The sequence below is a fragment of the Oncorhynchus keta genome, chromosome 17 (genome assembly GCF_023373465.1).
Source record: "Oncorhynchus keta strain PuntledgeMale-10-30-2019 chromosome 17, Oket_V2, whole genome shotgun sequence".
Taxonomy (NCBI): Eukaryota; Metazoa; Chordata; class Actinopteri; order Salmoniformes; family Salmonidae; genus Oncorhynchus; species Oncorhynchus keta.
The window spans coordinates 35,984,698-36,012,459 of NC_068437.1; the positions used below are offsets into that span (position 1 = coordinate 35,984,698).

The window sequence follows — 27,762 nt, forward strand, 5'->3', positions numbered from 1 at the left end:
ATTTAAAAGTAGTTAACTGGGTGGGGATTCCTATGAGTTGGGAGCAATCAGCCAATGAAGAAGAACAAATGTGACCACTTTAAAATTGCGCTGCCCATGATGTCACAGAAGCTATAATGGCACAGACAGAACGATTAGTATATACAGTACCAGTCAAAAGTTGACACACCTACTCATTCAAGGGTTTTTCTTTATTTTTTACAATTTTCTACATTGTGGAATAATAGTGAAGACATCAAAACTATGAAATAACACATATGGAATCATGTATTAGCAATTTTAGATTTTAGATTCTTCAAGTAGCCACCCGTTGCCTTGATGACAGCTTTGCACACTCTTGTTCTTCTCTCAACCAGCTTCACCTGGAATGCTTTCCCAACTGTCTTAAAGGAATTCCCACATATGCTGAGCACTTGTTGGTTGCTTTTCCTTCACTCTGCGGTCCAACTAATTCCGAACCATCTCAATTGAGTTGAGGTTGGGTGATTGTGGAGGACTGGTCATCTGATGCAGCACTCCATCATTGTCCTTCTTGGTCAAATAGCCCTTACACAGCCTGGAGGTGTGTTTAGTCATTGTCCTGTTGAAAAACAGATGGGATGGCGTATTGCTGCAGAATGCTTTGGTAACCATGCTGGTTAAGTGTGCCTTGACTTCGAAATAAATCACTGACAGTGTCACCAGCAAAGCAGCCCACACCATCACACTTCCTCCTCCATGCTTCATGGTGGGAACCACACATGCAGAGATTATCCATTCATCTGCTCTTCATCTCATAAAGACACGGTGGTTGGAACCAAAAAATCTCTAATTTGGACTCATCAGACCAAAGGACAGGTTTGCCCCAGTCTAATGTCCATTGCTCGTGTTTCCGGGCCCAAGCAAGTCCCTCTTATTGGTGTCCTTTAGTAGTGGTTTCTTTGCAGCAATTCGACCATGAAGGCCTGAAGGCATGTGTGGTCTTTGCTAGGTAAAGCCCCGCCTTAGCTCAGCTCACTGATCACCATAGCAACACCCACCTGTAGCACGCGCTCCAGCAGGTATACTTCACTGGTCATCCCCAAAGCCAACACTTGCTTTGGCCGCCTTTACTTCCAGTTTTCTGCTGCCAATGACTGGAACTGCAAAAATCACTGAAGCCTTACATCTTCCTCTCTAACTTTAAGCATCAGCTGTCAGAGCAGTTTACTGTACCTGTACAATCACTGTACCTGTACACAGCCAATCTGTAAATAGCACACCCAACTACCTCATCCACATATCGTTATTTATCCTCTTGCTCTTTTGAACCCCAGTATCTCTACTTGCACATCACTCCAGTGCTAATGCTAAATTGTAATTATTTCACCTCTATGACCTATTTATTGCCTTACCTCCCTACTCTTCTACATTTGCACACACTGTATATAGATCGTTCTATTGTGTTATTGACTGTACGTTTGTTTATGTGTAACTGCCTTGTCGCACTGCTTTGCTTTCTTGGCCAGGTCGCAGTTGTAAATGAGAACTTGTTCTCAACTGGCCTACCTGGTTAAATAAAGGTGAAATTATTGTGTTTAATTTACAGTCTCCTCTGAACAATTGATGTTGAGATGTGTCTGTTACTTTAACTATGTGAAGCATTTATTTGGGCTGCAATCTGAGGTGCAGTTAACTCTAATGAACTTTACTCTGGGTCTTACATTCCTGTGGCGGTCCTCATGAGAGCCAGTTTAATCATTGCGCTTGATGTTTTTTGCGATTTAAAATAATGGACTGCCATTTCCTCTATGCTTTTTAAAATATTTTTTTACCTTTATTTTACTAGGCAAGTCAGTTAAGAACAAATTCTTATTTTCAATGACGGCCTAGGAACAGTGGGTTAACTGCCTGTTCAGGGGCAGAACAACAGATTTTGTACCTTGTACCAGCTCGGGGATTTGAACTTACAACCTTTCGGTTACTAGTCCAATGCTCTAACCACTAGGCTACCCTGCCACCCCAATTTTTGAGCTGTTATTGCCATAATATGGACTTGGTCTTTTACAAAATAGGGCTGTCTTCTGTATACCACCCCTACCTTGTCACAACACAACTGATTGGCTCAAACGCATTGTTACGAATCCCTTTTGGACCAACAGTCTAGGGGAGATGGTAATGAGACCCGTAACAACTCATGCAAATTATAATAGTTAAAAGGTAAAAGTGAGAACGAAATAACCACAGACAACTAAATTACCATCAAACACATGGTTTATTAGAAAACACACTGTAATGGGGGGGGGAGCAAGAAAAGGGGCTGAGCTGGACCCAAGGAAAGAAACAATATGCATTCAAAAACAACCCTAAGCTAGACTAGCCTATTTCAACAGCTAACTAACCAAAAATACAGTGGGTGGTCTGCCCAGTTCTAACTAGTGTTTTTAACTAAATTTACCTATGGGTAGTGTATGCTCATGGGCGACTTGTCGTAGTTCCCCCTTTTCCCACCAGCAAACAAACACCATAACCAAAAACAATACTCACAGGTGAGGACAGTGATATGGAGGTGCTCAAACAAAAGATAGCTCAATACATAAAGAGCGATAGAGAGACATAGTAGGAGAGGGTGAAACAGAGCAATCTACAGACATATGGCATTTACAGAGATTGAGCTCTAGAGCAAACAACTGACAGGGTTTTTAAACCAAGGGAAAGGAACTGTGATTGGGTAGGAAATAGGAGGAGGTGTGTCTTCTGATTGATGATTGATTGGTGACTGATTGGGGAGTGGTGATTTTCACCTGTGAAGGTGGAAGGAGAGAAAATAACAGGATACAGGAACAGGAAATATACAAGATATCTGAAAATGGTAAGGCAAAGAGTAGACCATGTATTTATGAAGATCACACAAGAAATATCTGACTGAATAGTAGTGACATTTCGAACGTTTGTGTCTCCATAGTGATGAAAGTGCAAATTGTTCGACCTCTGGAGCCCAAGACCAGAGAGGAGTTCTTAGAATGTGAGTCACAGGATGTTTTCTCATACTGCCCACATCATGAACACACATGACCCCCCCACACACACACACACACACACAATATATCTCTCTCTTTTTGTCTTTTTTTTTTGTCAATTCACTCAGATTCCTACGAACTCATGGTGGATCCTAACTCAGCATGTGGAACACTGCATCTGTCTGAGAAGAACAGCAAGGTGACATGGAGTGAAGGGGAGACTCAAGCCTATCCTGATCATCCAGACAGATTTACCCACTGTGACCAAGTGCTGTGTAGAGAGGGTTTATCTGGAAACTGCTACTGGGAGGCTGAGCTTCGAGGCTGGATTACTGTGGCAGTCTCATATGTGGCTCTTGTGAGGAAAGGAGAGGGTAATGAGTGTAGGTTTGGAGGTAATGATCATTCTTGGAGTTTGGAATGCTCTCCCACCAGTTGTTCTTTCCTTCATGATAATGTTAAGACTAAAATACGATCCCATTGCACCTCCAGAGTAGGCGTGTACCTGGACTACAAGGCAGGAACTCTGTCCTTTTACAGCATTTCTAAAAAAAGTGACCCTCCTCCACAGAGTGAATAACACATTCACTGAACCCCTCTATCCTGGTTTTGGGGTTGGTTTGGAATCATCTGTGAGGATAATGCTTCCCATGCAGTCAACATGATTTTTCTGTGTTTTATATATATTTCCACACTATGAGGTTAGAAAAATACTGTGAAATTGTGAACTGCATCTCAGTGCGAGGCGTCACCACAGACCCTGGTTCATTTCTAGGCTGTATCACAGCCGGCCGTGATTAGGAGTCCCATAGGGCAGCTCACAATTTGCCCAGCGTCATCCGGGTTAGGGTTTGGCCAGGGTAGGCCGTCATTGTAAATAATAATTTGTTCTTAACTGACTTGCCTAGTGAAAAAAAGGTTGAATTAAAAAAAATATATAAACATTTTTAGTATAAAAGTTGTTTGAAAAGACCTGACATTTCAGCCTGTTTTGGGGGAATGGAGTTTTGGCCTGCCTGGTGTTATCTGCAGCTCTTACACTATAAAAGGGCATCATCATAATTTTCACAGTATTATTCCAACCTCATAGTATGGAAATATAAACACTGGGTGCACAAAACATTAGGAACATCTTCCTAATATTGAGTTGCACCCACCTTTTCCCTCAGAACAGCCTCAATTCGTTGGGGCATTGACTGGAAAGCGTTCCACAGGGATGCTGGCCCATGTTGATTCCAATTCTTCCCACAGTTGTGTCAAGTTTGCTGGATGTCCTTTGGGTAGTGGAACATTCTTGATACACACAGGAAACTGTTGAGCGTGAAAAACCCAGCAGTGTTTTTTAAATTTAATTCAGTCTGGTATGAGAACGGTAGCCCCTAACCGCAAAAGCAGGGTGTCTGCGGAAAGCCTAAGTATGACTTACTACCATATATGGGCATACATATTTATAATGCAGGCTGAGCCGATGACCTCATTTCAAGATGGCTGCTAACTACATTCCGGTTAGCATTGTGAAGCATAAACAAAATTATCACAGAATACATTGATACACACCAAAAGCCTGGACTCCACAGCTCATGAGGATATCTTATTTGTCTCCCTGTGACCTACCGTTATTGATCACCAGCCCCGAGAATCAAAATGTTTATTTTACACAACGTTTTTACCAAACATCTTACAAAGTAAACTCAATTTGGTCTGTGTTTACGCTATAGCGACACGGGGAGGGGGGTGTATCAAATGAATGCTTAGGTTGGTAGGAACAAAGCCTATTGCCAATGTTATCGGATGTATTACTTAATGTCAACATCGAATGTCCACTGAGTGACTATCTTTGCGCATCAAAAAGATGACGTTGCCTGCTTACGTGCTGTAGGCATCTATATCCGCTGTATGTCACCCGACACCATGTCGTATAATTGTTTTTTTTATAGTGAACAATAACTTTTTGGCACATCCAGTGTGCAAAAACAGTGCAAGTACCACATTCGGACACTTTGGAGAAGTTGAAAGAACCCTTGAATGTACCCTGGATACGCTTGATATGTTGATATGGTAGAAAATCTGTTTTTTTTACGGAACAAATAGCATTTAGGGATTGCAATTATGTAATAGCACTGGAAATGTCTCATTTACATTTATATGCCACTTTGGAGAGGTTTAGGTAAAGTTGGAAACATCCCGTGACCACACCTGACCACTTACTAAAACGTCTGCCCATTTCTAGTTGTTAGGTCTATTAATCCCATTTTTTTCTCATATGGTTCACATGTTGTGGAAGCCATCTGTGTTTCCAGCTCTAGTCACCAATAATTAACCTATGGCTTGTCAATAAAAGATGACTTTCAAAATTAAAAAGGTTATTTTGTGTGTGCTTGATCTTGTGTATTCTGAACTATGCAACTCCTATCTTTCCTCAATCTCCCAGATGTCTTCTTTCCAAATATAGCAACTGTTTGTATGTCATAATCATGTCATTACACATTAATAGCAGTTACTTTTGGGTATGTCTATTTAGGCGGAAATCTACATTTTGCCATGACATTTAAGAGTTAAACGTCTCCTCCCCTTCATCTACACTGAGTGAATTGACATCAATAAGGGATCATAGCTTTCACCTGGATTTACCTGGTCAGTTTGTCAGGGAAAGAGCAGATGTTCCTAATGTTTTCTGCATTCAGTGTATAAAATACAGAAAATCCAAATTTTGACTGCACTGGGCCTTTAATAGACCAATAAGAAAGAGTTCTGCTCCTGAGCAAGGCAGTTAACCCACTGTTCCCCAGGCACCAAAGATGTGGATGTAGATTAAGGTAGCACCCCACACACATTTCAGTTGTACAACTGACTAGGTATCCCCCTTTCCAATCACAGTAAAAGTTACTTAATTGTTACACAGAAATAATTTGATATTGAGATAAAAACAGCTGCATTGAACTTTTAAGTTAATACGTTTTTGTTTTAAAGACATGGCACTTTATTTTACTTTTTGTTCATTATTGTCTGTTATTTTCTCTCATTGTAATATATACATCGATAGTCCTGTCAAACGTGTAAGCCTAATACTACTTATTAATCAAAACACTTTCTCTTTTATGGCTTCATTACTGTAAAATGTGATCTTTATAGCTGACTTATTTGACACAATTTCCACACACACATTTTAATATAAATATGATATGATGGTCCATGGATGCTCATATTAACAGATCAATGTAGTCCAGGGGTAGTCGGACCCCTGTGGGTACTTGGCCTTATCCACAGGGGTTACTTGAGAATACTCATGAGACTATAGGGTTACTGGTCAAATGCAATTGAGGAGGTACTTCAGGGGTATGCCTGGAAAGGACAGAATGTGATTAGTGGTACAATTTCTTTTTAAAGGTTGTGAATGTGAACCACTGATTGTAGTCTACTCACTCAGTTAATATAGGCTGGCACTAACAAAAACACATGTCTACATTTTATGTAAAATGATCTGATTTATTTATTAATATATTCTGAGTTAACCTCATACCTGAACGTGTCCCAAAGCTTCAGTCGGAGTGGGTGACTACATTAACCAACATGCTTTGCGATTACAAAGTCCCCGTACCTGGGTTGCCCAGCAACGAGTCAACTACAAATGAAGATGGACTCTTCTGAGAAACAACCAGCTGAAGACAATTTTCAAGGTAATATATAAGTTCACAGCTCAACTAATTATACATTTTGACAACGGTAAATTAATATTTAAATTAATAGGTACAATCAAAGAGATATTTAGTTATTTACCCTGCTCTGACCCTAACACAAGGAATGAGCAATTCTAGCTAGCTCGCTTGTGTGCTAGCTGCTGTCTACGTTCGGGTGATTTTGAAATATTGTAGCTCATTCATTTAAATGAAGTATGCATATTTGCATTATATGTTACACACTGTCAATAGAAATAAGACTCCTGTCAACATAAGACATTTGGTCTGTAAACTATCAATAAACTTAAGCCTCTTCTTGGAAGTGTTTTAAGTGTCCTATTTGCCTTTTTTGATGCACTTAATCTTCCTGATCTTGTACTTATGACAGGTGACCCCACAGGAAAGCAGAAAGCTTCTGGGGAAACGGAAAGCTCAAATGTTCAGCCACCTCCAGAGAACAACACAACTTCCCAATCAGCAGGTGCACAGGAAGCACATACACAAGCAGAGGACCCTTCACAAGACAAAGCTCAGGGTAGTCCTGCTCTCTTTATGACCTTTCTGTCTAGAGTCCACACATAGGTAGCTCCCTCATGAGAGAGCTGGGTTGTGTTCAGTAGATAGAGACCGTTTAGAAACAGGGAGGTAACTACCGGAACTTGTACAATAAGAACACCCTTTTTTTCCCCACTGCAAAAATGTTTCAGTATGGTGTGCCTACTTCTCGGCCATGACCTGATGTTTGACAGCAGTTTGTCTTTTCAGCTCCTGCAGCCTCTGAGCAGGTGCAGCAGCAGCCAGGTGGGAGTAGTGATGCTGTGGAGGAAGAGGAGGAGCAAATGGGGATGAAGAAACTCTCTGAGGACATGTACTATAACTATGACGAGCTGTACTCCAGACCAGTCATCACTGCAGACTCGGAGATCCCAGAGAACCTGCTGCACCTTACGTATCTTTTAACACTGTGTATGCCACGTGCCAGAGTTTGTGCGTAGAAGTCTTCACAACCCAGTTATGTTCATGGTATTGTGTTTGTGTATTGCGTTGCACCTTAATTAACATTCTTCCAGGCACTCTTTTGGGTATGACTGTGGGCGCAGGGCTAACCTGCAGCTGCTGGATGAGCGAACGCTGGCCTTTGTGGCTGGAAACCAGCTCATATTCCTGGATGTTCGGACCAAGGAGCAACGCTACCTCCGCTCCTGCAGTGGGGGAGGCATCGGTACCATCATGGTACACACACAAACACAGAAACACTGGCTCTGGATAACCTTAATTCACCTTATATAACCCCATCGGTAACTGTGTTTCTCTGCAGGCCCACCCCAGTAATATGTATTTTGCTGTGGCAGAGAAGGGAGACCAGCCCAACATCGTCATCTATGAGTATCCCTCACTACGACCCTACCGCATTCTCAGAGGTATGGGAACTTTACCACATGCACACAGGCACTCACACCCTTTGTGGTGTTGAAAATAAAACATTTTAAAACTATGTATAAAGAATATTATTAATGATCAAGACATTTGGTTTGAATCCCTATCCGTTAGGTGGGACAGGGCAGGCTTACAGCTTTGTGGACTTTAACCATGAGGGCACCCTGCTGGCCAGTGTGGGTAGTGCTCCGGACTACATGCTGACCCTGTGGGAATGGAGACATGAACAGGTGATGCTGCGCTGCAAGGCCTTCTCACAGGACGTCTACAGGGTCACCTTTTCACCTGACAATCCTGGGCAACTCACCACCTCCGGATCTGGACACATCAAGTTAGTAGCAATCATTCGAGCAAAATGTATTTGTGCGACCACTTTTATACATTTGTTACAAAAGTACTTTATAGAAAGCTGGGCGGAGAGAAAACAGATTTCATCATGAAATATTGACAACAAATACAAAAATGGTGTATTATGTGTACAGTGTCATTCACCATGTGAGTTGATCTCTCATCAATCATTCTTCCAGGTTTTGGAAAATGGCCAGCACTTTTACTGGTCTCAAACTGCAAGGTCTTCTGGGAAGGTTTGGGAAGACTGCCCTGACTGATATTGAGGGTTATGTGGAGCTGCCTGATGGGAAGGTCTGTCCACTGCTCTTTTACATTAAATTCCTGCTATTCATACATAATTGAAATTGACACAAACCAAAAGCAATATTCTCTTGTTCTATGTTGTCCTGATCACATCCCTGCTGTCCGCGTGCCAGGTAGTGTCAGGGTCTGAGTGGGGAAACATGCTGCTGTGGGACGGGGGCCTGATCAAGGTAGAGATATGCCGTAAGGGGGGCAGGACGTGCCACGCTGGCACCATCCAGCAGTTTGCTTTGGACGAGGGGGAGCTCATGACCATCGGCTCCGATGGAGCCATTAGGGTAACCTTTCAGATACTATACAGTCCTCTCAGCCTCAGTCTAAGTGGTCTCTGCTAACCCTAAAAAGCAGGCCTGAACAACTGATCTGCGGCCAGTTTTGTTGATTGCTCGCTGTGTGATATCTTTCTCCACACTGTGCAGGGCTGGGACTTTGAGAGCATTGACACAGCAGACTGTAATGATGACAGCGGTCTGTTTGAGATTGAGCCCATGAACGAGATGGTGATTGGACGCAACGTCAGCCTGTCCTCCATGGTCAAAAGCTGCCTGCCAGACTCTTTCATCTGGTTCGCCCAGGTCAGAGGGCAGGGGTCAAGGGCCAAGGGTCATACAACAACACTTAGCCTAAAGTTTTACAACCATCATAGGTGGTTACCATGGGCTGTATGGGAATCTGTGTAGTGTTATGTTAATGAGTTTAAGTTTGGGATTCCCTCAGAAACGAGATAATTTCTTATTAAATAACGTGTCAAATGTATCTCTTCCCAGGATTCCAATGGAGGCATCTGGAAACTGGATCTTTCATTTTCCAACATTGTGAGTTTCTTTCCATCAGCACAGTGTTTGAGTGTGTATGTGGGACTGTGTGTATTGGGTCTTGTATTAAATTACTCCATTATATTGTGTGTACAGACCCAGGACCCAGAGTGTCTGTTCTCCTTCCATGCTGGAGTGATCCAGGGAATGGATGTGTCCAGCACTAGCCATCTGATGGCCACCACCACTTTAGACCGTGAGAGTGGCCTATCACTGTACACTAATACACACACACAGCACAGATTATAGAAACGCATGATTTTTGTGTCGATATGTTCCAAACACACACTCTTTCTTCCTCTCTTTCTCAGGCTCAGTCAGGATTTTTGACTTCCTTGCAAAGAAAGAACTAACAACCAGCCGCTACAAACAAGGTGGAACAACACTGACCTGGGCGCCACGCCTGGTATGTATGTGAGACTTGACTACAGTGCATTTGGAAAATATTCAGACCACTTTAATTTTTCCACATTTTGTTACGTTACAGCCTTATTCTAAAATGGATAAAATCTTTATTTTCCCTCATCAATCTACACACAATACCCAGAAATGACAAAGCGAACAGTTTTTAAAAGTTTTTGCACTTTTATTAAAAATTAAAAACATACCTTATTTACATACAGTTGAAGTCGGAAGTTTACATACACTTAGGTTGGAGTCATTAAAATTAATTTTTCAACCACTCCAAACTTTTTGTTAACAAACTATAGTTTTGGCAAGTAGGTTAGGACATCTACTTTGTGCATGACACAAGTAATTTTCCAACAATTGTTTACAAACAGATTATTTAACTTATAATTCACTGTATCACAATTCCAGTGGGTCAGAAGTTTACATACACAAAGTTGACTGTGCCTTTAAACATATTGGAAAATTCCAGAAAATAATGTCATGGCTTTAGAAGCTTCTGATAGGCTAATTGACATAATTTGAGTCAATTGGAGGTGTACCTGTGGATGTATTTCAAGGCCTACCTTCAAACTCAGTGCCTCTTTGCTTGACATCATGGGAAAATCAAAAGAAATCAACCAAGACATCAGAAAAAAAAATTGTACACCTCTACAAGTCTGGTTCATCCTTGGGAGCAATTTCCAAATGCCTGAAGGTACCACGTTCATCTGTACAAACAACACTATGCCAGTATAAACACCATGGGAATCACGCAGCCATCATACCTCTCAGGAAGGAGATGCGTTTTGTCTCTTAGAGATGAACGTACTTTGGTGCAAAAAGTGCAAATCAATCCCAGAACAACAGCAAAGGACCTTGTGACGATGCTGGAGGAAACAAAAGTATCAATATCCACAGTAAAACTAGTCCTATATCGACAACCTGAAAGGCTGCTCAGCAAGGAAGAAGCCACTGCTCCAAAACCACCATAAAAAAGCCAGACTACGCTTTGCAACTGCACATGGGGACAAAGATCATACTTTTTGGATATATGTCCTCTGGTCTGAGGAAACAAAAATAGAACTGTTTGGCCATAATGACCATTGTTATGTTTGGTGGAAAAAGGGGAGGCTTATAAGCCAAAGAACACCGTCCCAACCTTGAAGCACGTGGTGGTAGCATCATGTTGAGTGGCCATCACAAAGCTCTGACCTCAATCCTCAATCCAAAGAAAATTTGTGGGCAGACCTGAAAAAGCGTGTGCGAGCAAGGAGGCCTACAAAACCTGACTCAGTTCAACAGCTCTGTCAGGAGGAATGAGCCAAAATTCATCCAACTTATTGTAGGAAGCTTGTGGAAGGATACCTGAAACGTTTGACCCAAGTTAAACAATTTAAAAGCAATGCTACCAAATACTAATTGAGTGTATGTAAACTTCTGACCCACTGGGAGTGTGATGAAATAAATAAGAGCTGAAATAAATCCTTCTCTCTACTATTATTCTGACACGTTACATCCTTAAAATAAAGTAGTGATCCTAACTGACCTAAGACAGGGAATTTTTACTCTGATTAAATGTCAGGAATTGTGAAAAACTGAGTTTAAATGTATTTGGCTAAGGTGTATGTAAACTTCTGACTTCAACTGTAAGTATTCAGACACTTTGCTATGAGATTCAAAATTGAGCTCAGGTGCGTCCTGTTTCCATTGATCTTCCTTGAGATATTTTTACATCTTAAATGGAGTCCACCAATGGTAAAATGAATTGATTGGACATGATTTGGAAAGGCACACACCTATCTATATAAGGTCCCACAGTTGACAGTGCATGTCAGAGCAAAAAACAAGCCATGAGGTTGAAGGAATTGTCCGTAGAGCGCCGAGACAGGATTGCGTCGAGGAAAATCATTTCTGCAGCATTGAAGGTCCCCAAGAACACAGTGGCCTCCATCATTCTTAAATGGAAGAAGTTTGGCACCACCAAAAATTTTCCTTGAGCTGGCCACCAGGCCAAACTGAGCAATCGGGGGAGAAGGGCCTTGTCAGGGAGGTGACCAAGAACCCGATGGTCACTCTGACTAAGTTCCTCTGTGGAGATGGGAGAACCTCCCAGAAGGACAACCATCTCTGCAGCACTCCACCCATAAGGCCTTTATGGTAGAGTGGCCAGACGGAAGCCCCTCCTCAGTAAAAGGCACATGACTGCCTGCTTGGAGTTTGCCAAAAGGCACCTAATGGACTCTCAGACCAACAAGAAACAAGATTCTCTGGTCTGATGAAACCAAGATTGAACTCTTTAGCCTGAATGCCAAGCGTCACGTCTGGAGGAAATCTGGCACCATCCCTACGGTGAAGCAGCGGCAGGTACAGGGAGACTAGTCAGGATCGAGGGAAAGATGAACGGCGCAAAATTCATCTTTCCCTGTGCATCGACACTCCCCATCCAACCTGACAGAGCTTGAGAGGGTCTGCAGAGTACAATGGGAGAAACTCCCCAAAAACAGGTGTGCCAAGCTTGTAGCGTCATACCCAAGAAGACTCGAGGCTGTAATCACTTCCAAATGTGCTTCAACAAAGTACTGAGTTAAAGGTCTGAATACTTATGTAAATGTGATATTTCTGTTTTTTTTATTTTTTTTAATGCATTTGCAAAAATCTCTAAAAACCTGTTTTTGCTTTGTCATTATAGGGTATTGTGTGTAGATTGATGAGGGTAAAAACAATTTAATCCATTTTAGAATAAGGCTGTGAATAAGGTCAAGGGGTCAGAATACTTTCCGATGGCACTGTATATGGTAACATAATCATTCATGCAGTGCCTTGTGTTCTTCAACTAGGTCTCAACTTGCTTTGCTTATCTGTGTACTGTACCGTGTGTTGAGATTGTTCTGTGTGGCCCTTGCCTGTGTGTGTAGGTGAACCCTAGTGGAGGGCTGGTGGTGGTGGGCTTTGAGGACGGGGTGGTCCGTCTGCTGGAGCTCTACAACCCCCAGAGTTTACGAGTGGTTGCCGGGCGCAGTCGCTATGGAGATGCCGAGCTCCGTCTCAAACAGGCCTTCAAACCCCACAATGCAGCTGTGACGGCCATTGCATATGAACGTAACGGCGAGATCCTAGCTACTGGGGTAGGGAAGGCTGCAGAATGTTGGCCAATGGGCAATGTGAAATTGTAGACCTAAAACAAACTGAATCGGAATAATAACAAATATCAATAATCCTCTCCCCTCCACCATCCCTCCTTCTCTCTTTTCCTCTCTAGAGTATGGACCGCACTGTGTTCTTCTTCACCGTGGGGGACAGGTATGACCCCATTGGGTTTGTCACAGTACCAGGTCCTGTACAGGGTCTGGAGTGGTCCCCCCAGTCACATGTAAGTCTGATCCCAGATCAGTGACAAATGTATGCAAGACAATGGCACGTGAGTTTAGTTAGAACCCTTCTGTGTGTGTGTGTTCAGGGCAAAAACACCCTGCTGGTCCTGTGTAGGAGTGGTCATGTAGTGGAGGTCCAGTCTCCAGACCCAGAGGCCCAGAACCACGGCACCACCTACCAAATCTCTGGCCTCCCCACAAGAAACTTCACCTTCAGCAGCATCAAGTCACACATCAAGGTCTGGCCCTCACTGTCTGGGAACAACTGTACTGTAAACACATTTTAATTTGATTTATTTATCCAGGATAGTCCACTTAGTAACACTTGCCACTGTTTTCCAAGGAGTCATGGGTTCCATAGAATCAATAAAACATACACATCACATAAAAGCTGTCTAGGTAAAAAACACAGTTTATACAGAAGCATACACATCATACTTAGTTGGAAACGTACATAAGCACGCTCACATTATATCTGTCTGTTATCTGCTTTGTGGACAGCTCTTTTGGTTCAACTCTCGCATGGGTGTGTCACTGTGAGCGTGTTTTTCAGCGGGAGGAGGAGATTGCGCGCAGGCAGGCTCTGAAGGAGAAGAAGCAGAAGGAGAGAGAAGCACAGCTGAAGAAAGCCAAGGAGGAGGGCCTTGAGCCCACTGAGGAGGAGCTGCAGGAGGTAGAGGAGGAGGAAGAGCTGCCCCCTCTTTACACCCCTGACCCCCCCAGCCCTCTCTGCTGTGGCTTCTACTCTCTTCCTGGGGCCTTCTGGCTCTCCATGGTACATACACACACATTAACAGGGCCATCTCTCGCTCTCTCTACAATGCACATTTACATTTTAGTCATTTAGCAGATGCTCTTATCCAGAGCGACTTACAGCTAGGTGGGACAACCACATATCTCAGTCATAGTAAATACATTTTCCTCAATAAAGTAGTGCTAGAAGGGAGTCAGTGCTAGAAGGGAGGGAAAAAGTAAAGTGCGAGTGTTAGTTCACAAAAGGTAATTATTTATTTTTGTGGGGGGTGAGGAGGGGTTCTGTGGGATTATTTAAGATACTCCTTGAAGAGGTAGGGTTTCAGATGTTTTTGGAAGATGGGCAGGGACTCTGCTGTCCTAGCTTCAGGGGGAAGCTGGTTCCACCATTGGCGTGCCAGATCAGAGAAGAGCTTTGAGTGGGAGCTGCCCTCCCGTAGGGGTGGGAGGGCCAAGGGACCAGTGGTGGTAGAGTGGAATACTCGGGTAAGGGTGTAGGGTTTGAGCATAGCCTGAAGGTAGGGAGGGGCAAGTACCATGGTCTTGTTGTGGATGAGTCTTCGACTGGAAGCCGGTGGAGTGTGCGGAGGAGCGGGTGAAAACCAGGCTCTCTCTCCATATCTCTCTCAGGGAGGCTATGATTCGGGGTTCCTGTACCACTGTAAGTTTTCCGAGCAGCAGGGTGAGGACCTGTTACAGCGCAGGGATGAGCCGTTCACCTTCCTGCCTGTCCAGAATACAGACGAGGACCCCATCTGCACCATCACCTTCAGGTAAGGGACTATACAACTGATGGCTGAAAATGTTTTCTGTATCAGTGTGTCTGTATTGTGTTCTGTAATGTTGTAACTGCAGAGGTTTGTAGATGTTCTGTTAATGTGTGTACAGTCGTATAAAAAGTTTGGGCACCCCTGACAATTTCCATTCATAAATAATTGTGTGTTTGGATCAGCAATTTCATTTTGATCTATCAAATAACTGATGGACATAGTAATATTTCAGTAGTGAAATGAGGTTTATTGGATTAACAGAAAATGTGCAATATGCATCAAAACAAAATTAGACAGGTGCATAACTCTGGGCACCCCAATAGAAAAATCACATCAATATCTAGAATAGCCTCCTTTTGCTAAAATAACAGCCTCTAGACGCTTCCCATAGCCTCTAATGAGTGTCTGGATGAAGGTTTTGGACCATTCCTCCTTACAAGATTTTGAGCAGTGTTTTGGGTCGTTGTCTTGTTGAAATATCCAGCCCCGGCGTAACTTCAACTTTGTGACTGATTCTTCAACATTATTCCCAAGAATCTGCTTATTGAGTGGAATCCATGCGACCCTCAACTTTAACAAGATTTCTAGTACCGGCACTGGCCACACAGTCCCACAGCATGATGGAACCCCCACCAAATTTTACTGTGGGTAGCAAGTGTTTTTCTTGGAATGCTGTGTTCTTTTGCCGCCATGCATAATGTCTCTTGTTATGACCAAATAACTCAGTCCACAGGACCTTATTCCAAAATGAAGCTGGCTTGTCCAAATGTGTGTTTGCATACCTCAAGCGACTCTGTTTGTGGCGTGTGTGCAGAAAAGGCTTCTTCCGCATCACTCTCCCATACAGCTTCTTCTTGTGCAAAGTGCGCTGAATTGTTGAACAACGCACATTGACACCATCTGCAGCAAGATGATGTTGTAGGTCTTTGGAGGTGGTCTGTGGGCTGTTTTTGACCGTTCTCACCATCCTTCACCTCTCTGATATTTTACTTGGCCTGCCACTCCTTAACAAGAACTGTGCATGTGGTCTTCCATTTCCTCACTTTGTTCCTCACAGTGGACACTGACAGCTTAAATCTCAGCGATAGATTTTTGTAGCCTTCCTCTAAACCATAATGTTAAACAATCTATGTTTTCAGGTCATTTGAGAGTTGTTTTGAGGCCCCCATGTTGCCACTTCAGAGGAGAGTCAAAGAACAACAACTTGCAATTGGCCTTAAATACCTTTTTCTCATGATTGGATGCACTTGTCTATGAAGTTCAAGGCTTAATGAGCTCATCAAACCAATTGTGTGTTCCAATGAATCAGTGCTAAGTAGTTACAGGTATTCAAATCAACAGAATGACAAGGGTGCCCACATTTTTTCATAGCCTATTTTTCACATCTGATTTAATTTCATACAACTTAATATTGCTACGCTAAAAATCTTTGTCTGGACAATACCCCAGTACTCAGCTTTTATTAGAAAATGAACGGCATGCCACTGTGATCATTTTCTGTGACGACAGAGTAAATTATTATGCAGCCTCAGAGGGGTGTCCAAACTTTTTCATACGACTGTATATGTTGACACGTTGTTGTGGTCTCTCTCTGTCCCAGCTCCAGCAGGCAGCTGTTGCTGTGTGGCATGCAGTCAGGCAGTGTCCGGGCCTACCCTCTGCAGCCGCCTGACTTCCACCTCACATCCATGCAGGCCTTCTGGGCCCTCAGCGTCCATGACAACCAGTATGGACAGCTGCGCCAGCTGCGCTGTAGCTTTGACGACCAATTTGTCCTGACAACAGGGGAGGACGGCAACATCTTCTCCTTCAGCCTACTGCCCCAGGAGGACGTGCTTAAAGCCCTGCAGCGCAGCAAGGCCAAAGTCCCCTCACCACGGGTCAGTGGGGGGCAGGGAAGGGAGGGTAGAATAGAGGGATGGAGGAAACGAGTGGGACAATAACCTCATGAATAACACAAAAGTGAGTTCCAGTTCTGTGGTTGCCTGTGTGTGTTGTTGGTGAAACAGGTTGGCGTTGAAATGGAGGGTGTGGCCCAGGATATCGAAGACCCGTCGGCATACAGGTGAGGAAGAAACCTAGAGACAAACTCATACAAATGCACACCTGGCTAAAGGCAAACCAGCCCCTCGCTCGCTACCCCTCTGTTACACATCCCTCTCTTTCTTCCCCTCTATTTCTCTCCCTCCCCCACTTCCCTCACTGTAGCATTGAGACGGCTAAGCAGAAGTTGGAAATGGACCGTATGCGTCGGGAGGCTGAGATGAGGAAGGTGGAGAGACGTAAGATGCTGGCCGAGCTGCAGAACCAGTTCAAACAGCTACTGGAGAAGAACCAGGGTCTGCCCGAACACGTCCGCTTGCACCGCACGGTACACACTCACAAACCCATACACCCCTGCACCCTAAATCCACCCCTTCGTCCCGAAGTGTTTAGTATCATAACCAACCAAAAAGCATTTGAATGTTTCTGTGATAAACCTAATAAATTGTAGCATGTTTCTGGCCACAGCCCAAGAGAATCTAGTGTGTATGTGTAGGAGTTGGAGCTGGATTGGCGGTTCCGTGAAGAGACTGAGAGGATGACGGCCCAGAGGGTGAGAGAGGCCAGGAAGGAGCTGGCCTGGGAGGAGGAACGCCACCGCATCGGACTCCAGAAACTACAGGAGAGGTACTTAACCAGCAACCACTCAATCTGCACTTTCACCTGGTAGTGCACTTAGGGAATGGGTTGACATATCAGATTTGCCCTCTGGCTCTTCCAGGTTCTGGGATTCTCTTGAGTCGGACACAGTTACTGTGGTAGCGTTCCAGAGTGACCACAGGATCTCCACCTATCGTCTGCTGGCACTGTCCCAGAGGTTCCACGAGCTGAAACAGAGGGGAAGGGTGGGGGGCCCGGGGACAGTGGGGCAGGAACGTTGGAGGAACAAAGCCGATGCCGGCAAAGACAGTTCCAACATCACAGGTAGGAGAGCGGGGAGAGAGCCATGTTCTGTTATAATCTCCACCCGGCACAGCCAGAAGAGGACTGGCCACCCCACATAGCCTGGTTCCTCTCTAGGTTTTGACCTTTCTAGGGAGTTTTTCCTAGCCACCGTGCTTCTACACCTGCATTGCTTGCTGTTTGGGGTTTTAGGCTGGGTTTCTGTATAGCACTTTGATATATCAGCTGATGTACGAAGGGCTATATAAATAAATTTGATTTGAGAGAGAGAATGTGTGTGTGTGTGTGTGTGTGTGTGTGTGTGTTTTACCTGCCATATCATAATGTGTGTGTCCCTGGCCAGCGGACCAGGAGGACCTGGGTGAGGAGGCTGTTATGGCGCCCCATGTGGTGCGTCCAGGGGGCAGCAAGCTGGCTGGCCGCCAGGCAGAGAAACTCCGCAAGGCTACGGAGAAGGCAGAGCGGGCCCGGGTTAAGATAGAGAAGAGGAGGAAAGAGTGGGCTGAACTGTGAGTCTGTTATCATATGGCCTCTGTTGAAGTTTCTCGTCTCCGTTTCAGAATTTCTGTCCTCACTCTTCCCGACATGACTGTATCTCCATGTGACTGCTTAGGTATGCCACAAAGCCTAATGAGAACTGTGAGGATCCGGAAGATGTGCGAGCCATCCGATTGGCTACGGAGAACATGGGTGACTTCAAGCTGAAGACTGCCAAAGACTTTACGGTCCCAGAACACCTGAGGATGAACGCAGAGAAGAAGAGAGCTCAGCTGGTCCACTTAGAGGAGAAGGTACTAGGTTACATCTCACACTTTCTCTCAATCTTTACCATTCAAAACCAAATGTACTACTATATGTAATACACTAATAGACCTGGCGACCTCTGTACCTGACCCCCACCCAAACTATGTCCTCCACTCGTTACCTGTATTAATGGCACCTGTTTGAACTTGTTATCAGTATAAAAGACACCTGTCCACAACCTCAAACACACTCCAAACTCCACTATGGCCAAGACCAAAGAGCTGTCAAAGGACACCAGAAACAAAATTGTAGACCTGCACCAGGCTGGGAAGACTGAATCTGCAATAGGTAAGCAGCTTGGTTTGAAGAAATCAACTGTGGGAGCAATTATTAGGAAATGGAAGACATACAAGACCACTGATAATCTCCCTCGATCTGGGGCTCCACACAAGATCTCACCCCGTGGGATCAAATATCCCAGAACCACACGGGGGGACCTAGTGAATGACCTGCAGAGAGCTGGGACCAAAGTAACAAAGCCTACCATCAGTAACACACTACGCCGCCAGGGACTCAAATTCTGCAGTGCCAGACGTGTCCCCCTGCTTAAGCCAGTACATGTCCAGGCCCGTCTGAAATTTGCTAGAGAGCATTTGGATGATCCAGAAGAAGATTGGGAGAATGTCATATGGTCAGATGAAACCAAAATTGAACTTTTTGGTAAAAACTAAACTCGTTGTGTTTGGAGGACAAAGAATGCTGAGTTGCATCCAAAGAACACCATACCTACTGTGAAGCATGGGGGTGGAAACATCATGCTTTGGGGCTGTTTTTCTGCAAAGGGACCAGGACGACTGATCCGTGTAAAGGAAAGAATGAATGGGGCCATGTATCGTGAGATTTTGAGTGAAAACCTCCTTCCATCACCAAGGGCATTGAAGATGAAATGTGGCTGGGTCTTTCAGCATGACAATGATCCCAAACACACCGACCGGGCAACGAAGGAGTGGCTTCGTAAGAAGCATTTCAAGGTCCTGGAGTGGCCCAGCCAATCTCCAGATCTCAACCCCATAGAAAATCTTTGGAGGGAGTTGAAAGTCTGTGTTGCCCAGCAACAGCCCCAAAACATCACTGCTCTAGAGGAGATCTGCATGAAGGAATGGGCCAAAATACCAGCAACAGTGTGTGAAAACCTTGTGAAGACTTACAGAAAACGTTTGACCTGTCATTGCCAACAAAGGGTATATAACAAAGTATTGAGATAAGTATTTGGTCAATAACAAACATTTATTTTCCACCAAAATGTACAAATAAATTAATTTAAAAAATCCTACAATGTGATTTTCTGGATTTTTTTTCTCATTTTGTCTGTCATAGTTGAAGTGTACCTATGATGAAAATTACAGGCCTCTCTCATTTTTTAAGTGGGAGAACTTGCACAATTGGTGGCTGACTAAATACTTATTTGCCCCACTGTATGTTTGTCCCTCTGTGTCTGTCAGATCCATGAGAGGAAGACGCAGATGAACAGTCGCATAATGGCCCTAAGGGACACTAAGGTGAGCCTCGTGTCACGCCTGCGCTCCCAGGCCCAGCAGCTACAGGCTGTCCATGAGCGCCTAGCGCCTCATTTCTGCAGCCCTGCCCCCACCCTGCCCTCCCTGCTGCCCGAGGAGACCCCTGAGACGAAGCTACGCTACACCCGCACCACCCTGCAGCGCTATGGGGCCCTGAGGGCTCAGAGGTAGGTCTGGCCTGGGACTGGGACCGGAGCAGAACTTATTGTAGGTTCATAATAACTCATCAATTACAGATCATTGATTAAAAACAGTTATCACGTTCCTAAGTCTAAAAGTCAGTCTGATCCAACAGATTTTTGTCGCCAAAAAACTACATATTTAAAATGAGTGATTTTAAAATGAAATATTATAGAAACATAATAATAATAATAATAATAATAATAATTCAGCGATAATGATTATTATGCTAATCCTACACACAGGGCCTGTACTCGTGGCCAGGAACTAGAGGGGGGGCAGACTCTGCTGGAACAGCTGGAGGCAGAGATAGAAAAACAGGAGGAGACCCCCTGCCATACACCTGCAGATAGGAGAGAGAGGGAGGTGGAGGAATCTGGGGTGACCGAGCTGGAGGAGGAGATGAGGGAGGTGGAGGAGATCAGGCTGCTGTATGAAGAGGAATCCCTGCTGGAACAGGTCAGCCTTTCCAATAGTTTACTTTCCAGGTGGGATGCAAAGGCCCTCAATGCAACATCCAGGCTCTGGCATCAAATTGTCAACTGAAACCAAGCCAACTCATTCTTCCCCTCTCTCTTATTTCTCTCCCTCCCTCCATCCCTTCCTCTCCTCTCAGATGTCGTCGTCAATGTGGCAGTTTGATGCGGAGCTGTGCCTGCTGCGTCACGAGAAGCTGTGGCTAGACATCCAGATGAAGCTGGCTGACCTGCGCCATGTCACCCTGTTCCAGGAGCTGCTGCTGCTCAAAGAGTTTGAGAAGAGAGAGAACTCCTTGCAGGAGAGACTCAATGCCTGCGTGGAAGAAGAGGAAGACCTCAGGGTACCTAGGTGGGAAGGAAGGGGTGTGTGTGTCTCTGTATTCCATATTACCATCATCCCATTTCTCTCCTCAGTCTAAGTTGGAGGAGTGTAAGCAGGCACTGGAGCTGAAGCGGAGGGACATCTCCAAGCTCCAGGAGAGAGAGAGGGCCATAGCTGCCACCTTCCAGGCCTCTCTAGGGGAGAACAACAAGTTTGCTGACTTCCTCACCAGGGTCTTCAAGAAGAAGATCAAACGCGTCAAGAAGAAAGAAAAGGCCGGAGATGACGGTTAGTCCTGGACCCATCTGAAAGTGTGATTGTGTGCGTGAGTGTTTAATGTATGGTTGATCAGCCCAGCTCATCCTGTTGTTTTCTACCAGAGGAGCAGGAGGACAGTGATGAAGATTCTGATGAAGAGTCTGACTGGGATGAGGATGAGGATGACAGTGGCTCAGAGAGCGGTGGTCCTCTGGATGACAGCGTCTGCCCCCCAAGTCAGTCGCTACCATTCACCTTACAGTATTCTCAGTTATACACCACATTGTACTCCATTATTTAGCCACAGATATGCACTCTGTCTTTGTCTAGCTGTCTGTATGTCTTTGTGCGTGTTCCCCCAGACTGTAACTCAGAGCTGTTTGAGAACACGGTGCAGCTCCGTGAGCGTCGTCTGGACCTCGAGGAGCTGCTGGTGGAGGAGAGGAAGACTGCAGACAACCTGAGGAAAGAGTGTGACTCCCTCGTCAAGAAGGTACACATTTTCTGACCCCTTTCCGATCTTCTACTTCCATTTCTTCTCTCTATATCTCCATACATTCCGTTTCCCATTTAACCACTCCATCTTGTCATTTTCCACTGTTCCCCCTTTGTCTACTTCACTCCTGTTTTTTCATCTCATCCTCCACTCCCAAAGCTTTTCTTGTTGACCACTAATCATGCTAGTTCTCAACACCACCTTAGTGTATTTCTGTCTTCTTTTCTGTCTTTCTTGACATTCATTTAATTGTCATCCAGTCTGTATTGTGATTGTGTGATTTAGGAAAAAGTGGTTCATGGCAGTCTGAAAGCAGCAGAGGGAGACCTGGAGCTGTTCAACAGAGAGAAACAACAGAAGCTCAATGAGCTGGATGTGGTGGTTCCCCTCAGACTGCACCAGGTGAGGAGAGAAGTCTCTCTCTCTTTCTGGGTCTCTCAATTGTCTTGCCTCAACTCCTTGCATCCTTTCCCCCTGTCCTTTCCTCGCCTCCTCAAAACGTCAAAGAGAAGGGAGGAGAGGATTTGAGGGAACACGTTTGTAAGAAACGTGACTGTCCTTGTTCACTCGTACATCATCACATGTCATCATGCTTTTAGTTATTAGTGGTCAATATAAGTAACAAAACTAAGTCAACAACCCATATTCAAAAAAACAAATTATTTCTCCCTCTGTGTACCAGATAGAGTTTGTGAGCAATGGGGTGGTACCGTGCAGCCTGGCCCCAGCACTGGTGCTGAACACAGTGGCATTGGGAGGACTACAGGAGAGGATTAAAGAACTGCAGGTGGAGAAGAGTGAACAGAGAGACCTCTACAGACAGGCCAGGCAGCAGCACGTCCAGCTCATTCACGACCGCAAGGACATGGAGGCAAAGATACAGAGTAGGCTGAGGGGACTAGGGGCACAAAACTGTGGAGAAAATGTGAAAAACCGATCCTCCAGTTCAAAATAAGATACTGCAGATCACGATTGCTTCCAGTGCATCGTAGACATGCCCTGTTTACAGTAAACTGTGTGTGTGTGTGTGTGTGTGTGTGTGTGTGTGTGTGTGTGTGTGTGTGTGTGTGTGTGTGTGTGTGTGTGTGTGTGTGTGTGTGTGTGTGTGTGTGTGTGTGTGTGTGTGTGTGTGTGTGTGTGTGTGTGTGTGTAGGTCTGGAGGCGCGCTGTGAGCAGCTGATGCTGATGAAGTTTGGGAAGCTAGTGGACCTGGAAGCCTTACAGACTCTGTCTGGCAACAGAAACCTGGAGGAGATGAGACAGGATAGCAGAGTCCGAGAGGCCGCTTACACACAGGAGGTCAGACAGTGGGAGGTATGGCAGTGTGTATGTGTGAGTAAGGTGTTTGTTTATGATACACACACACACAAAGGTGTTTTGTTTATGATACGTGCGTGTGTGTGTGTGTCAGGTGAAAGTGACAGAGGCCCGTCATGCGGTGACAGAGGTGACAAGGCATCACACCGAGCGTCTCCTCAGTATGAACAGCCTGCTGAGCCAGAAGAAAGAAATGGAGGACAAACTCAACACCAGGCAGAGCAGGATGGTACTGTGTGTTTCAAAGAGTGTGGTTTTTCATCATTTGTGAAAGTGCTTTTATGGCTCCCGAGTGGCGCAGTGGCACTGCATCGCAGTTGCTAGCTGTGCCACTAGAGATCCTGGTTAGAGTCCAGGCTCTGTCGCAGCTGGCTGCGCCCGGGAGACCCATGGGGCGGCTCACAATTGGCCCAGCGTCGTCCGGGTTAGGGGAGGGTTTGGACGGTAGGGATTAGAGGTCGACCGATTATGATTTTTTTTTAAATAATGACAATTACAACAATACTGAATTAACACTTATTTTAACTTAATATAAAACATCAATAAAATCAATTTAGCCTCAAATAAATAATGAAACATGTTCAATTTGGTTTAAATAATGCAAAAACAAAGTGTTGGAAAAGAAAGTAATATGTGCCATGTAAAAAAGCTAACGTTTAAAGTTCCTTGCTCAGAACATGAGAACATATGAAAGTTGGTGGTTCCTTTTAACCTGAGACTTCAATATTACAAGGTAAGAGGTTTTAGGTTGTAGTTAATATAGTATTTATAGGACTATTTCTCTCTATACCATTTGTATTTCATATACCTTTGACTATTGGATGTTCTTATAGGCACTTTAGTATTGCCAGTGTAACAGTATAGCGTCCGGCCCCCTCCTCTTCTCTGGGCTCGAACCAGGAACACATCGACAACAGCCACTCTCGAAGCATCGTTACCCATCGCTCCACAAAAGCCGTGGCCCTTGCAGCGCAAGGGGAATAACTACTCCAAGTCTCAGAGCGAGTGACGTTTGAAACAGTATTATCGCACACCCAGCTAACTAGCTAGCCATTTCACATTGGTTACACCAGCCATTAGGCTGATAGGCTTGAAGTCATAAACAGCGCTGTGCTTTCGAAGAGCTGCTGGCAAAATGCACGAAAGTGCTGTTTGAATGAATGATTACGGGCCTGCTGCAGACTGCTCTATCAAATCAGACTTAATTATAACATAATAACACACAAAAATACGAGCCTTTGGTCATTAATATGATCGAATCTGGAAACTATCATTTCGAAAAAACAAAACGTTTATTATTTCAGTGAAATACGGAACCGTTCTGTATTTTATCTAACAGGTGGCATCCATAAATCTAAATATTCTTGTTACATTGCACAACCTTCAATGTATGTCATAATTACGCAAAATTCTGGCAAATTAGTTCGCAATTAGCCAGGCAGCCCAAACTGTTGCATATACCCTGACTCTGCGTGCAATGAACGCAAGAGAAATGACAATTTCACCTGGTTAATATTGCCTGCTAAACTGGATTAGTAGTTATAACTAGTGATTATGATTGAGTGTTTTTTATAAGATAAGTTTAATGCTAGCTAGCAATTTACCTTGGCTTCTACTGCATTTGCGTAACAGGCAGGCTACTCGTGGAGTGCAATGGTTAGAGCGTTGGACTAGTTAACTGTGCGGTTGCAAGATTGGAACCCCTGAGCTAACAAGGTGAAAATCTGTCATTCTGCCCCGGAACAAGGCAGTTAACCCACAGTTCCACAGTCATTGAACATAAGAATGTGTTCGTAACGGACTTGCCTAGTTAAATAAAAGGTATAAAAAAACTTCATAAAAAAAAAAATAATAATCGGAAATCGGCCCCCAAAAATACAGATTTCCGATTGTTATGAACATTTTAAATCGACCCTAATTAATCGGCCATTCCGGTTAATCGGCCGACCTCTAGTAGGGATGTCCTTGTCCCATCACGCACTAGCGACTCCTGTGGTGGGCCGGGCGCAGTGCATGCTGACACGGTCGCCAGGTGTTCGGTGTTTCCTCCGACACATTGGCGTGGCTGGCTTCCGGGTTAAGCGAGCAATGTGTCATGAAGCAGTGCGGCTTGGTTGGGTCGTGTTTTGGAGGACGCATGGCTCTCGACCTTCGCCTCTCCCGAGTCTGTACGGGAGTTGTAGCGATGAGCAAGAGTGTAACTACCAATTGGATACCGTGAAATTGGAGAGAAAAAGGGGGTAAAAAAAAGTGCTTACATGATAGTGTGTATGCATGATATGACATGTTTATGTGGAGTAAATAACAGCGTGTGTGTGTGTGACCTTCTGTGCATAGACGGCGCATATAGCTAACATTCCCCTAAAGTAAATTGAATTAAATTGCCAAAATAAGCTCCTACACCAGAAAGCATGATTTGGACACAGTGTGTCCAAGCTTATTTTAAAAAATAACCTGTGGATTGTTTTAAATCGCATAGCCTACAGTCGGAAAAGACACAATACATTATTTGCTATTAATTTCTATTGGGCACAAAATAATCTGAAACACAACCAAAACATACAGCAAATGCATCCAACAAATGTATAGAGTCACATTGATGTAGTCATTGCATGCTATGAATAATGGTGACATTGTATTTGTCTACCCTTCTCATAGGCCTGTTATATGGATCAGACAACGTCATTTTTATTGATCTCTTTGTTAGTGTCTGCAGAGTAGGCTACCCTGTAATTTTTGGAGACATTCTGCTGTCTCCAGTTATAAAAGGGCACATTTTTCCCCTTCAAAGAAAGAAGAGGAAACATATCTGATATAGCCTAGGCCTATACTCTACGCCAGGGTTCCCCAACTGGGGATTTTATTGTTGGACATAAAGGACTGTAAAAACAACAGCAAATCAGTCCAAGTGGTTTTAATTTTGGAAATCTGTTCCAAAGTATTCCCATGCATAATAGATAGATATACTGTATGTGATCATATACAGATCTAAGCAAGGTTTGAAATTATTATGTTTTAGTCAAATAGTATATCTATTTGGGCCTCTTGCGGTCAATTTGCAGTCGACAACTTATTTGTAATTATGTTCCTTCCCCTGACCATCCGTCTGCTCAATCAATTGTTTTTTTTAAATCGGCCTGCAGCGGAATTTAGTTGATGATCCCTGCTCTACGCCAGTACGCATTGAACTGTATTTTTTTTAGAACAGTGATTGCATTACATTATTAGCCAAAATTATGACTATCCAATCTAGTCATCACATTCGGAATCATGGGCTATATTACATAAATCTGCAAATGTCCTTCCTGTCTAACCTTCCTGTTTGGCCCTGTTCGGGCGGGGGTGTCCTCGGATGGGGTCACAGTGTCTCCTGACCCCTCCTGTCTCAGCCTCCAGTATTTATGCTGCAGTAGTTTGTGTTGGGGGGCTAGGGTCAGTTTGTTATATCTGGAGTACTTCTCCTGTCCTATTCGGTGTCCTGTGTGAATTTAAGTGTGCTCTCTCGAATTCTCTCTTTCTTTCTCTCTCTCGGAGGACCTGAGCCCTAGGACCATGCCTCAGGACTACCTGACATGATGACTCCTTGCTGTCCCCAGTCCACCTGGCCGTGCTGCTGCTCCAGTTTCAACTGTTCTGCCTTATTATTCGACCATGCTGGTCATTTATGAACATTTGAACATCTTGGCCATGTTCTGTTATAATCTCCACCCGGCACAGCCAGAAGAGGACTGGCCACCCCACATAGCCTGGTTCCTCTCTAGGTTTCTTCCTAGGTTTTGGCCTTTCTAGGGAGTTTTTCCTAGCCACCGTGCTTCTACACCTGCATTGCTTGCTGTTTGGGGTTTTAGGCTGGGTTTCTGTACAGCACTTTGAGATATCAGCTGATGTAGGAAGGGCGATATAAATACATTTGATTTGAAATGCAATGATACATGGAATGCTATATTATAAAAGGTGCATTTTGTATGGTAAAAATGTGCTTCCCAAACTTGAAAGTCACATGCCGTGTGTGTGTGTCAGGGTACCCAGTTCCAGGGCCGTCGGCATGCTGAGGAGGACGAGAGGCGGAGGCTGTACCAGCTGGTCCAGAGTCAAGCTCAGGAGGCAAACGCCCTCCGCCAGGAGATCAACATCCTGTCCAGAAAGGGGGGTCACATCCTGCCCCCCAGCCAGGCCCCATTGCCCCCCCTGCCCGAAGCTCCATCCCGCTCCACCCGTACCAACCCAGAGAGGCTCAACAGACACTTCAAACTGGGAGGGGGGCATTCATCCACCAGCAGCCAGGGGGGTGGAATAGAGCCTAAACACTCACATTGATAATACCCACACATATTATACAAAGATAACACATTCATACATTAACATTAATACCTCTCATACTGTATTTTTGCTCACCTGTCCCACACTGCTCCCCCCTCTTCCTCACACACACATACTTATACCTAGCTGTAAACAAGATCTTTCAGAGAATAAACTTGTTAGATTTGATTGACTTAATGGTCTTCTTTTGTGGTATATAGCTCCTTATGCCATTCTGCTCTGGGAGTGTTGGGAAGGGCAGAAGACACATTTCCGTTCCCACCAATGGACAAAAAATT

General features: G+C 44.5%; 1 protein-coding gene and 1 long non-coding RNA gene across 3 annotated transcripts; both read left to right on the top strand.

Annotated features, from left to right (window-relative positions):
• Window positions 1-2,732: 2,732 nt before the first annotated feature.
• Window positions 2,733-5,331, top strand: LOC118396168 (uncharacterized). Its single transcript, XR_008067559.1, has 3 exons — window positions 2,733-2,830; window positions 2,924-2,983; window positions 3,107-5,331. It is a non-coding gene; the product is annotated as an uncharacterized LOC118396168 (long non-coding RNA).
• Window positions 5,332-6,521: 1,190 nt separating this feature from the next.
• Window positions 6,522-27,656, top strand: LOC118395764 (cilia- and flagella-associated protein 44). Of its 2 annotated transcripts, none has more exons than XM_035789663.2 (35): window positions 6,522-6,655; window positions 7,044-7,190; window positions 7,421-7,604; window positions 7,726-7,888; window positions 7,974-8,076; window positions 8,207-8,423; window positions 8,620-8,734; window positions 8,860-9,024; window positions 9,166-9,321; window positions 9,514-9,561; window positions 9,658-9,757; window positions 9,873-9,967; window positions 12,867-13,076; window positions 13,211-13,321; window positions 13,409-13,561; window positions 13,876-14,097; window positions 14,706-14,848; window positions 16,446-16,725; window positions 16,855-16,910; window positions 17,054-17,216; window positions 17,385-17,515; window positions 17,610-17,812; window positions 18,135-18,300; window positions 18,405-18,582; window positions 20,038-20,279; window positions 20,538-20,751; window positions 20,909-21,112; window positions 21,186-21,381; window positions 21,474-21,587; window positions 21,714-21,844; window positions 22,133-22,249; window positions 22,530-22,731; window positions 23,001-23,161; window positions 23,259-23,393; window positions 27,185-27,656. In XM_035789663.2, exons 1-35 carry the CDS (start codon window positions 6,607-6,609, stop codon window positions 27,479-27,481), a joined length of 5,571 nt encoding a protein of 1,856 aa, XP_035645556.1. In that variant the 5' UTR covers window positions 6,522-6,606; the 3' UTR covers window positions 27,482-27,656. The 2 variants fall into 2 exon arrangements, with proteins under 2 accessions (XP_035645556.1, XP_035645557.1); XM_035789664.2 differs by having other exon boundaries at window positions 7,044-7,136.
• Window positions 27,657-27,762: the final 106 nt, after the last annotated feature.

Coding starts and splice junctions, on each gene's coding strand:
- LOC118395764 (XM_035789663.2), top strand. CDS start 6,607: ATGAAGATGGACTCTTCTGAGAAACAACCAGCTGAAGACAATTTTCAA. Junction 17,813..18,134: donor AGACAGTTCCAACATCACAG/GTAGGAGAGCGG, acceptor GTCCCTGGCCAG/CGGACCAGGAGGACCTGGGT. Junction 21,113..21,185: donor AAGAAGAGGAAGACCTCAGG/GTACCTAGGTGG, acceptor TTCTCTCCTCAG/TCTAAGTTGGAGGAGTGTAA.